General features: G+C 43.2%; 1 protein-coding gene across 1 annotated transcript; it reads right to left on the bottom strand.

The window, feature by feature from the left end:
- Positions 1–9,582: 9,582 nt before the first annotated feature.
- LOC133520314 (uncharacterized) lies at positions 9,583–12,035 on the bottom strand. The gene is made up of 2 exons (XM_061854683.1): positions 10,997–12,035; positions 9,583–10,880 (listed from the first exon to the last, which is right to left on the bottom strand). The coding sequence occupies exons 1-2, from the start codon at positions 12,033–12,035 to the stop codon at positions 9,583–9,585; spliced, it is 2,337 nt and encodes a 778-aa protein (XP_061710667.1).
- Between the last annotated feature and the right edge of the window lie 1,637 nt (positions 12,036–13,672).

The following is a 13,672-nucleotide window of genomic DNA, read 5'->3' on the forward strand; positions in this document are numbered from 1 at the left end:
TGTTTATTTATACATATCGAAAGAAAAGTTATGGATTATTAATATTATACAATCAATGAATCTTTAATATCTGAACTTCAGAATATAGACATACTCACAGACTGAAAGAACCCAAGGGTGAGTGTGACCCCCCCAACCCAACCCCAACCTTCACAACCTTACAACGAGGTCCTCAGCCAAGTCCGAGTCGGAATCAAGGATTCCAAGCCGATGAGTGTCGCGCAATTGGAGTCCCTCTGCAACACCATCTTGCAAAAGATTGCGACTCTGGAGATGGACGAGGGACCGAAGTTCAAAGGTTATTCTTACAAGCCAGGCTGGTTACTCATCACCTGTAGTGACCAAAGATCTAAAGCCTGGCTTGAACAAATAACACCTTCCCTAAAACCATGGCCGGAAGCCAACCTCGGGGTCATCCCTGAAAATGAGCTTCCCAAGCCGAACATAGGGATGGTGTTCATTCCAGAGATAGACGACTCTAAGGTAAAGCAGTCGCTATCTCTACTCTATGCACAGAACCAGGGGCTGTACACAGAGTACTGGAAGATTCTCCACACCAAAGTCGAGAAGAGTGGGGTTATGGTAACCCTATCTCTAGACGACTTGTCTGTGGAGAATCTACAGAAAAAGGGCCTAAAGGCAAACTTAGGTTTCCGGGAGGTCCAGTTTCGGCTAAAGGGCCACCCAAAGACCCAACAGTCCGAAACTCAACCTACCCAAGACCCACCACTGCAGTCTGCAAACCCTACCCCACCCAACACCTTATCCCAAAAGCCTGCCCGAAAGGTGCCTTCTGGTCCAAAACGGGCGGCTCCTTCAACCTCCAATCCCATCCCAGGACCATCGGGCATGCAGCGGTTTCTCGCCAACCGGGGAGGCTTCAGGGGCAACAACCGCCCAAGGGGTAATGGGGACCGAAGACGGCACCAAGGGCACACCAGTGCCCAGCGCAGTGCCAAGTAGTAACGACGCTTTAGAGGGTAGGGGGGTGAGGTTCCTACAGGCCAATCTACATCACGCCATAGCGGCCACAGCGGTCGTGGAAAGACTTTTTGGCGAAAATGGCCTGGACATCGCCCTCATACAAGAACCATGGATCAACACTAAGTCCATGGCATCAGGACTGAACAGAGCAGGAAAGGTACTGATCTACGAAAAAGGTGCTAAACCGAGAGCCTGCATCGTATTTAACAAAAATATTAACTTCTTGCCTGTTACAGAACTATGCAGTGAAGACCAAGTAGCTGCCTACGTCGATCTCAAAGGGAGAGGAGCACTCAAGGTAATAGTCTGCTCCGCCTACCTGCCCGGAGAGAAGCAAGATCCCACAGAAGAACTGACTAAAGTGCTTGAGTACGCTCAAGCACAAAAGGCGGAACTTATTGTGGGATGTGACGCCAACGCCCACCACACCATCTGGGGGAGCACTGGAATCAACAAAAGGGGTGAGTTACTATCCCAATTTATCTTTACTAATTGTCTGCACTTGTTGAATAAGGGTAATATGCCCACCTTCGTAACTAGAGCTAGGCAAGAAGTACTAGATATAACCTTCGCTACTGAAAAGGCGGCAAGCTGCCTAGCCGACTGGCGTGTCAGCAGCGAAAACTCAATGTCGGACCACAAACATATTTTGTTCAGTGTTAAAGGCTCTCTAGATAGGGAACCACTTACGCGTAGAAATCCAAAAGAAACGTCATGGGAAGCCTATAAGGCTGACCTCGAAAAACGTCTAAAGGATGTCCCAAAATATGTCAAAACACCAGACTCTCTTAACATGGCAGTTAACCTAATATCTGAAGGCATAAGTAGGGCCTACGAACAAAGCTGTCCGCTGAAAGAGTCAAAAACTACTAACACAACGACGTGGTGGAACAAAAGGCTAGAAAACCTCCGTAGGTCTACACGTCGCATATTCAATCACTCAACCACACCGAATGAGTGGGAAAGGTATGGTAGAGCGTTGACTGAATATAATAAACAAATCAGGAAGGCAAAAAGAAGGTCATGGAGAAGGTTCTGTGAAGAGATTGCCCAAACTCATAAAGGAGCGAGAATTCACAAAATACTCTCCAAGACATCAACCAACTATCTCGGTCTCCTGAAAAGACCAGATGGCACATTTACGAACACAGAAGAGGAAACTCTTGACTTGCTCAGAGGCACACACTTCCCCGGTTCGTATACAACCAGTAACATACAACTTTGCGCCCAAAGGAATCCTCAAATCCACAGGGCACGCAATATCGACTGGAATTTGGCAACCAACATCTTTAGACCAAACAAAATTAAATGGGCTTTAAAAAAATTTCAACCATTTAAATCAGCGGGAGAAGATGGAGTGTTTCCGGCGCTTCTTCAGCAAGGACAGGATCTCCTCCTCCCGCATCTGGCCAGAATATTCCGAGCAAGTTTCGCGTGGGGAATTATACCAGATAAATGGACTCGGGTCAAGGTACGATTTATACCAAAAGCAGGGAAGAAGGACTACTCACAGCCTAAATCCTTCAGACCTATTAGTCTAACATCGTTTCTACTCAAAACGATGGAAAGAATCATCGATCAGCACATTAGAGCCCAATACCTGGTGGAAAGACCACTAAGTGTAAACCAGCATGCTTACCAAAAGGGAAAATCTACGGAGACTGCCCTACTTGACCTGGTTGACAAGGTGCAGAAAACCCTAGAGGACAAGCAAACCGCTCTATGTGCGTTTCTTGATGTAGAGGGTGCTTTCGACAATACACCCACAGAGACCATACTTAATGGTATGAAATCAAAGGGTGTTGACGAAACCACCACCAGATGGGTACATAGCATGCTCTCGAACAGAGTAGCCACTCTGACCCTCAATACTATAGAGCATGAATTTTATACCACAAAAGGGTGCCCACAAGGAGGCGTTCTTTCCCCTCTATTATGGACCCTGGCAGTGGACCAACTTCTTGCAATTATGTCAGGCCAAGACTATGACACACAAGGATATGCCGACGACCTTGTAGTCATCATCAAAGGCCCTTGCCTCCACACGATATCAAACCTAATGCAAGGAGCTCTAAACACAATATTCAAATGGTGTAGAGAAAATGACTTGTCCATTAATCCGAGCAAGACGGTAATAGTACCATTCACAAGGAAACGAAAGCTCGAAAAGCTCACAGAACCAAGACTTAATGGACAAACAATACCATTCTCAGACGAGGTCAAGTACCTAGGGGTCACTTTCGACCAAAAGTTAACTTGGAACCCTCACCTAAGAAATATTATACAAAAAGCGAAAATGGCCATGTGGTCATGCTGTCGAATGGCAGGAGCAAGATGGGGCATAAGACCCAAAATTGCTATGTGGTTATACACAGCGGTTGTGAGGCCCATAATTACCTACGCCTCCGCAGTCTGGTGTAACAAAACCAACCAAAAGACGGCAATAGAAACTCTAAACAGCCTGCAGCGCACGGCTTGTTTAACAGCAACAGGCGCCTTCTCCTCGACACCGGGAGCGGCCCTAGACGCACTGCTGGATATTATACCACTCCACTTGCAGGTGCAAAAGGAGGCTAAGCAGTGCGTCTACAGAATATGCACGCTAAACAGGCCAAAATGGCGCTCTCAAGCATTAACCAAACTAAAGGCCTGGGTTTTTGCAAATAGAACCCTTAGCATGCCCACCGATGACACGCACACTGAATGTCAATTTACTAAACTGTACACAGTAGAAATACCTCCTAGAGACAAATGGACCAACAACCAAATGTACGTCGAAGAGGGAAGCCATATTTGGTACACGGATGGTTCCAAGAAAGGCATTGATGTAGGATGTGGGATCTATGGTGAGAGACCTAAGCTCAGAGCCAGCGTCAGCATGGGCACACAGGCCTCAATCTTCCAGGCTGAAGTCTACGCCATCAACAAATGTGCGGAGATTAACCTGGATAAAAACCTACGACACCAACATATCTACATCAACTCAGACAGCCAGGCTGCTCTGCTGGCACTAGAATCCCTTGAGTCAAACTCAAAACTAGTCCAGAACTGTAAAACAAACCTCAATGCACTGGCAAACTCCAACAAAGTCACACTTAGATGGGTACCAGGGCACTCCGACATTAACGGAAACGAAGAAGCGGATGAACTTGCTAGAAAGGGCGCAGACACACCCCTGGTCGGCCCAGAACCGTTCTGTGGAATCACAAAACGGGATGCATATTCACTGCTCAGCAATTTAGAAAAAATAAGGGCAAACGATTGGTGGAAGTTCGTAAAAGGACAAGAACACTCGAAAGCTCTAATCAAAGGGTTCAACAGCAAAACTGCTAGGGAGCTTCTAGGGCTCAAAAGATACAAAGCCTGCGCGGTGACCAGAATTTTGACTGGACACTGTAAATTGAACAAACACATGTTTCAAATCGGAAAGAAACAAGACGCGACATGCAGGTTCTGCCATGAGTCAGAGGAGACTGCAATGCACATTCTCTGCTCCTGTGGACCACTAATGTCAAAAAGAAGTACCCACCTAGGGCGGCACGTATTGCAACCCTATGAGGTACAGAACATTACGGCCCAAAGAATCTGGAATTTCCTGGATTCAACGGGCATCAGTAATGAACTTTAAAGGGCTGTCACAATAGACCAATGCCTGGTCGACGTGGCATTCAAAGGCCCACAAACTACAATAATAATAATAATAATACTCACAGACTGCGGGCCAGGAACAATTTCGATGACTAATAGTATCCCGGGCGATAACTCGTACAGAGGACGTCAGTCCGTTAGCTACTCTAAACGTAAAAAATTGTAGTAGATGTAGTCATCGCATCCCTGTTGAGATTTTGTCAGATAATAGTTAAGTTGCTATTGTGAAATTAAAAAACCGGCCAAGAGCATGTCGGGCCACGCTCAGTGTAGGGTTCCGTAGTTACTCTTCCGTCACAATAAGCTAAACTGGAGCTTAAAGTATAGTAAATTGTTAACCAAGGGATGAAACGGTACCTTTCACCCGAGTTAAACAAATAGGCAATTTAGCATAATCAGTACCTAATTAAAGTAAGTCTTTTTACTATGAAGGGAAAACTTTTTGCGATAACTCAAAAACGGCTAAACTGATCATGTCCGCTATAGTTTTCATTTAATGTCTTTCTTAAGCTCTACTTCCACGATTTTTTTCATATTTTTTGGACCTATGGTTCAAAAGTTAGAGGGGGGGGGACACATTTTTTTTTTCTTTCGGAGCGATTATCTCCGAATATATTCACTTTATCAAAAAATGTTTCGTGAAAACCCCTATTAGTTTTGAAAGACCTTTCCAACGATACCCCACACTCTAGGGTTGAAGCGAAAAAAAAAATTCACCCCCACTTTACGTGTAGGGGAGGTACCCTAAAAAAATTAAATTTTTAGATTTTATTGTACGACTTTGTCGGCTTTATTGATTTATATATCCATGCCAAATTTCAGCTTTCTAGCACTAACGACCACGGAGCAAAGCCTCGGACAGACAGACAGACAGACAGACAGACGGACATGGCGAAACTATAAGGGTTCCGTTTTATGCCATTTGGCTACGGAACCCTAAAAAAACGTCAGCTGGTTGTCTTATAGTGGAAAAACCGTTTGCTGGTCACAAGCTACCTGCCGAGGTTTTCCCGAGGGTCTACAGTATGAGGTTCTTCAAAAAAGGAGTGTACAGATTTTTAAAGGGTCGGCAACGCGCATGTAACACCTCTGGAGTTGCAGGCGTCCATAGGCTACGGTGACTGCTTACCATCAGGCGGGCCGTATGCTTGCTTGCCACCGTCGTGGTATAAAAAAAAAGCACATGTTAAACTTATTTAGTCGTATCCCAATTGAAACTTTGTCATGTGATAGTTTTTAATAGATGCTACGTATTGCGTATAAATAATACAGTCAGCCGGCTGTATAGCGGTACAAAGGCCGTAAGGCTGAATCCAGACGGGAACATCTCATATCTCTTTTTAAATGCACCGTCCCTATTTCTAAGGGGACCTTAAGAAGTAAGGATTCCTACCACTCCTGGGTTTATGAGCCATTCCGAGGTCAGGATGGCGGGTGGATCATTTTTGGGGCTCCGTATCCAAAGGATAAAAATACGGGACCTTATTACTAAGACTCCAATGTCTATCACCAGGCTGTATCCCATGAATCGCGATAACTAACATGTTGAAATTTTCACAGATGATGTATTTCTGTTGCCGCTACAACAACAAATACTAAAAAGTACAGTACCCTCGGTGCGCGAGTCCGACTCGCGCTTATTTTTAAATAGCTCAGAGAGAGGTACACAGAAGGCACAATATGTTTATAAATATTTATTTTGTTGAAATTTGCTGAGGTTGTACCCAAAGAGTAAAGTAAGTATATGGTCTACCCACCATGCTGACAATCATGATTCTGGCCCATTTCAGAAAACATAAAATTTTCTTTCAAATATTTTTTTATACCGCTGTTTTGGTCTTTTTAATTATTCGTTTAAAAACATTAATGAAAGCTAAAAAAAAATTTTGGTCCCTCTTGCATGTATAGTGATGTGGCGTTTCCGTAAATTACGAGAACAGAGAGAATTTTGGGGTAATTTACGCGGTAACGTTCTCCGAACGGGTAATTATGGAGAAAGTTGCCTAAGTTTTCATATTTTTTAACTTTTTTTTTACGAAATGGATTTTTATGTAGGTAATACAATCTTATCCAGAAATTTTCAAATAAATCTGTCAAAAGGAACTAGTTTATTACCAAAATTACTGTAAATTACGGGGAATCTTCCCCGCGAATGTTCTCGGGTAATATTTCTAGAAGAAATTTTAGCTTTATTCAATGATATAATTATTAGATGTGACGGATGAAATACACAACAATATAGGTACAATTATTTTACTAATATTTAATAAGTTTCATTAGATGTGCGATTTAAAGTGTTTTATTGAAAGTAGGTACCTACTTGCCTAACGAAAAATAAAGTGAGTTCTCTATTATTTCACCTTAGGTAATTGTATAATATCCTATAACATTATATTATAACACTAAAAAAATCTAAACTTATTACTTACAGTGATTTTAAAATAATACCAATAAGTAATAATAATAATTAAAAAAAGCGCTGGTGGCCTAGCGGTAAGAGCTTCTTCTTGAGCCGACTTGCAATCCGGAGGTCGCGGGTTCAAACCCCGGCTCGTACCAATGAGTTTTTCGGAACTTAAGTACGAAATATCATTTGATATTTACCAGTCGCTTTTCGGTGAAGGAAAACATCGTGAGGAAACCGGACTAATCCTAACAAGGCCTAGTTTACCCTCTGGGTTGGAAGGTCACATGGCAGTCGCTTTCGTAAAAATTCCACCGTACAAGGAAGCCGAGATAGAGCCAGGTCTACAGGCCCAGGCCTAAGATAAGACGAAATAAGACTATTAATACTACGTGTCACATAACATTACTACACTTACTTAATCATAATAAAGTAAAAAATATTTAAAAACCACAAATGTTGTAAGCAAAATTCAATCTTTTATTTTATTGTTTTAATGGGTAAATTACCGTAAATTACGGTCATTTTCACTAATGAAAATAACGGTAAGTGCGTAATTTCTCGGCGGCACATCACTATGCATGTAGTTCTGTACAGCTAGTTTTTTTATAGTATGGTAGGGAGAACTAGAACATTGAGAACATTCAGACATAATAAAAAAAAGCGGCCAAGTGCGAGTCGGACTCGCCCATGAAGGGTTCCGTACCATTTATGACGTATTAAAAAAACTACTTACTAGATCTCGTTCAAACCAATTTTCGGTGGAAGTATATATATTTATATATTTTTTTTTAGATTTTTCATTCTGTTATTTTAGAAGTTAAAGGGGGGGGGGGGGGCACACATTTTTTCACTTTGGAAGTGTCTCTCGCGCAAACTATTCAGTTTAGAAAAAAATTATATTAGGAACCTAAATATGATTTTTGAAGACCTATCGATAGAGACCCCACACGTATGGGTTTGATGGAAAGAAAATTTAATTTTATGACATATTAAAAAAAACTACTTACTAGATCTCGTTCAAACCAATTTTCGGTGGAAGTTTGCATAGCAATGTATATTTGCATGGCTATTTGTCAGAAAACACATTGAGATGTTCGAATTTACAAGAAGTGAGCGCCGCCGTAATATCTTAGTCCTCCCGCCTCATAGGATAAATATGTATAAGGTCGGGCCATACTATAGGTGTATACAAATATATAACAAGCTCCCAATCGATATAAAGAACGAAACCAAATTTATCATTTACAAGAATAGACCAGGCTGACGCAACTAGGAACAAAATAAGTTTTGTATGGAACTTGTTACGCAAATCTTTGCCAACGAAGAAAAATAAAACGTCAGTGCTATTTATTCTGTCAAGTTTACATCAAGTCAACTGTCAGCCTAATTGTTTTGTTTGTTATGAAGGGTTCAATGTTTTGTTCGGGTATTTCGTGCAATTTCTTTATTATTTAGTGAAAATATCGAAAATAGTGAACCGTGATCAGAGTAAAGAGCGACTTTGTTATAATGCCACCGAGAGAATGGTTTACTAAGTGTGAAATATGTGGCAAGCGAGCCACTCGAGAAAATCACGAAAAAAGGGATTTTATGGCGAAATTTCCCTTGGATAAAGACCGGTACGTATTGCTTTAGATACTTTTGACCTTATTTTGGTGCAGCAGGCTTTAAACACATCGAAAATTTGATATTTTATTTTATTTTTAGTTGTGAACTAGGGATGTAGTAAAACTATCGATAATTGTATGTTTATTTGTATATCAGTGTAAGTAATTAAATAAAATATGTATAATTTCCTGAGAACTTGCATGCAATATGACACAAAATTAATTCGTCGAAGATTTTCAGTGGAAAATAATCTATCATCTATGCATAAATGATCATTATTTGACATATTTTTTTAATCTAGTAATTATTTAATATATTAATCTGAAATGTAAGTAAATTAATCTCTCTTTTTGTGATCAATAAAAAATATTATACGACATTATTACACAAATTGACTTAATCCCATAGGAAGCTCAATAAGACATGTGTTGTGGGTACTTAGACAACGATATATACATATAAATACATAGAAAACACACATAACTCAGGAACAAATACGCATCACACAAATAAATGCCCGTACCATAATTTGAACCTGGGACCATCGGCTTCATAGGCAGGGTTACTGCCCAGTAGGCCAAACCGGTTCTCATGACAGACATATAAATACATAAAAAGTTAGAGCATTGATAAAGGGTTGTTGATAACTGGATGCCGAAAAACATGATTTATAGATGCATATTAGCGCTAAATAATCAGTTGATCATCTCATTAGCAAATACTTGGAATATAAACTGTAGATACAAATACAAATACAAATACAAATACAAATATTTATTAATAACAAAAAGTTACAAGTCATTTCTTGATTACGATTATAAAAACACAGTGTTGAATTAATTAATTATTCATTATAAAATCAATGTATAAAAGTTCAAATTATAATAGTAACAACAATATTATTTATATAATCAGAAACAATAATATTATTTACTTTAAATTATAATAGGTAGGTTAAAGTATTCTGCGTAATCGTAGAACACTTCGCTCATGAGCCACATTTTTAATTTACACTTAAAGACCGCGGTGGTAGCTGTGTTTCTGATACTATCGGGTAAGCGGTTGTAAACAGATGGTCCAGCGCAGTATACAGATCGCTGGGACTTAGCGAGTCTGTGCGGATCAGCGATCAGTCTGTTTTTATGCGCATTGCTACGGAGATGGTAGTTATCATTCGTTCCCTTGAGTTTGAACTTGTTCAGATTTTCGTGTGTAAACACCGCCACTTGGTAAAGGTAAAGGCAAGGAAGGGGCAATATGTTGAGATCCCGGAAGAGGTCTCTTGCTGGGGCATCTGATGGTTTACCGGTCATAATACGGACGGCACGCTTCTGCATAACAAATACGCGACTCCAGTCTGAAGCGCGGGCCCATAACTCCACGCCATAGGTGAGGAGTGAGTGCATAGTTGCGTAATAACACTGGCGCACCGCGCACAGCCCGGCGGTGCTCGCTAGGCGCCGTAGCGCATAACATGCCCGCCCCAACCTGCCACACAGATCATCGATATGGGACTCCCACGTTAATGCGCTGTCGAGCTGGAAACCCAGGAGGCGTGTGCCGGAAACTTGCTGTATAGGGGCACCGCCCGCACACACCCTCAGGGTTGGGCTGGGGTGACCGTTTAACTTGAACGTCATGAAGCATGTTTTTTCTTTGTTCATGGCCAGGCCGTTGGACTGGAACCATTGGTGTAGTTGTTCCATGATGTCATTTATCGCTCCCTCCAACTCATGTTCAGCGGATGCGGTTATGACTGCCGTGACGTCGTCAGCGTACATAAATATCTCCGCTCCTTTTATCGCCTTTGGCAAGTCGTTTAAAAGAACGCTAAACAAAGTGTTGGAAAGGCACGAGCCCTGGGGAACGCCCATGAGGTTTCGTAATTCCGCAGACACAACACTACCTCCGGCGCCAACGACGACCTGAGCTCTGTCTGTCATAAATGACAATATTAGCTTATTGGCCGGTCCCCGAATGCCGTAGTGCGCAAGTTTGTCGGCGACGAGTGCGTGGTCCGCCGTGTCGAAGGCGCGCGATAGGTCGCAGCAAATTACGGCTACATACCGCTCTGCCTCGCGGGCACTCAGTACACCGCGCACCACTTCGCGCACCAGGTCTGTGGTGGACCGGCCTTGTCGATAGGCGTATTGGCTCTCGGACAGTACGTTCCGCGGTGCCCAGAAACCAAGTAAACGCTTATTTAACCCCGCCTCAAAACACTTGCTCGGGCCTGGAACCAATGATATGGGGCGATAGGATTTAATAATTGATTTTTTGCCTTTACCCTTATAAAGAGGGCATATTTTAACTTTTTTAAGGTTTCCGGATACACTCCTGATCGCATACAGTTGTTGAATAAGTGGGATAACACGTAGCTAATTGTAGGGCTGGCTTGCTTTAGCAGGTTAGTGGATAAGCCATAAGCGTCAGTGCTGTTTTTAGGCGCAACAGAATATTTAAATAAATTAGCGACTTCGTGCGGTGTGAAAGCCCTCAGCCTCAGCGAGCAATCGGCGTCAGCGTACCCCTCCGACAAGGCGGAAATGCATCGGCCGTGGTCGGCAGAGGGCGCACCGCACGCAGTGGCCGCCGTCACGAACTCGTGGTTGAGCGCGTCCACCGCGAGCTGTTTGGACTCAAATCGGCGGCCGGCGTTATCCACGAGCAGCTCGGTGTAGTCGACACGCTCGCGGGGGGCCCGAGCTAGCTCGGTGTTGATGGCCTTCCACATCGCCCTGCTTTTATTGGGGTTATTATCAATGATTGAATTAAAATAGTCACTGCGCTTAGTTTTTAATTTATAGTGGTAGCATTCCTGTAACTTACTCGAGGCGTCATGTAAGGGAATATTATCCGGGTATTTTTTTGATAGGCTAGTAAACTCTAAAGCCAGTGCTTTTAGATCTTGGATTTCGCTATCAATCCAGGGGTTGTATTTAGGACGTATTATTAAAGGTTTTAGTGGAAGGTGGATATTTAGTAAGTTAGTGAGGACATTAATTACTGTGGCTGCAAATTGTTTACATTCGCCGCTGTGTTTAGCCACAACTGCTTGCCAGTCTATGGACTCCAGTGCTAAGACGAAGGCCGTTCTGTTTTTGTGGCTAAAAACCCGTTTTGTTATCACTTGAGGCGGTGGGTGGCGCGGGGGGCACGGCGCGATCAGTCGCTGCGCTGCGTGATCGCTCAGATGGGTGTCAACGCAGGCGGCGGTAACTCGATCGTCGCGGATGTTTGTGTACACATGGTCTAGCAAAGTTGAGCTTGAGCCGTCCTGTCTGGTTGCATCGTCGATATACTGCCGAAACCCCTGTGTCGTTAATATATCCATCAACTGCCTCTTTGACGGAGTATTCTCAAGAAGGTCGATATTAATATCTCCCATTATTATCGCTGTAAGTTCGTCATTGTTAATTTTTGTTAGTAACTCTTCGAATAGTTTTAGGTACTCGGTATGGCTGGTCAGATTTGAATGGTAAATTCCTATTATTAAGATATTTTCGTCTACAAGGTATACAGCACATACGTCGAATATCTGTTCCCGGGATAAATCGCGATAATCGGGTTTGTTTACAGCTTTTTTATCGGACTTGACGTATATGCAGCTACCACCGCGTTCTACATTCGGTCTGCAGTAATAGGATAGAAGGTCAAAATTTGTTAGGGTAACAGATTGGATTTCATAGTATCGTAAAAAATGCTCTGTAATCACTAACACATCACATGACAGCTCGTCGCTAAGGAGCGCTTCTAGTTGTGTGGTTTTACCACTCAGGCCCCTAATGTTTTGGTGACACACTGATAAGGTTTTTTGTCGAGGTGCACGGCGGTGGGGATGACTTTCCTGCGCTGGGGGCGGCAGTGACGCGGTCGGGGGAGCGACGCGGGGGGAGTCGAGGTCGGGGGAGAGCGCGCCCGGCGCGCCCGGCGCCGCCTCGAAACCACTCGCTCACCTCCGTTCCTGATGGCCATATGTTTGGAGACATCATTTCTTCATACTTACTGCACGGGACAGTTATTGCAAACGACGCATAGTGCTCGTGCTTTAGGCGTAATTTTTCGACCGAGCAATTCGTATATCCGGTCTTTTTAGCGATATAAGACCTAACGGCCTCCGGTGTTGTGTCGCTTTTAAAAAAGCAGGCGTGAATTTTTTTTCCGCGCTCTATAGTAAGTAAGTCGGTATCTGCTGGGCCTGTTCCGGTGATAGCAACTCGTGTTATTTTTGGTTGCATACGGCCTCTTTTATATGACACGGTGCGATAGTCATTGTCGGTGAAATTAGCTGCAAGTTGCAACTGCAAGTTGGAGGCATTGGGTTCCGGATTCACACTTGGGGCCGGATTCATACTTGGGTCCGGATTCATACTTGGGGTCGCTGGCGGTGACGGCTCGTCTGTAGACTCGGTAGGTGCCTTGGTTGCCGGTCGGCTTACCTCGGGTGTCTTCGTGACGTCTAGTGTGCGTGATCCGCCAGCAGCTGTTGCGCTTGATTTTTTAGTGGCGCTATTTTTGCTAGATGTAGCGAATGCGGCGGTTTTTAGGCGCGCTTGACGTACTGGGCGCTGGCGCTGCAGCGCTGCTGGGGCTGGTGGCGTAATGTAGGTGGTGATGGACTTACGGTTGATTGCCGAGGTACCCTCCGAACTCGATTTCTGGCTATTAATTACTTCTGTTTGCTTGATGATTATATCGTTTTGCTCACTTATTTTCATCTCTAGCGCACTTAAACGATTTGTCACAGTGTTGAGTATTTGTTGGAGCTCACGAATAGAGCTTTCGAGCGCCTTTTGCGGCATTTTAATTAAATTATTTTGTTTATTTTGCCGGGAGGCGATCTGATGTGCGGGGCAAACAACTACCCAACCATAAAGATAAAGTCATGTTTGTCCAAGGCTGTATGTTTTCAGATGCAGGCAGTGGGTCAAATTTGTTGGGAACGAAGACCTGACGATACATCTTCCCATAGAAAAGTAACATTTATTGAAACATGTATGTGCAGAACATTTTGAAAATAAAGCT

The sequence above is a fragment of the Cydia pomonella genome, chromosome 8 (genome assembly GCF_033807575.1).
Source record: "Cydia pomonella isolate Wapato2018A chromosome 8, ilCydPomo1, whole genome shotgun sequence".
Lineage (NCBI taxonomy): Eukaryota > Metazoa > Arthropoda > Insecta > Lepidoptera > Tortricidae > Cydia > Cydia pomonella.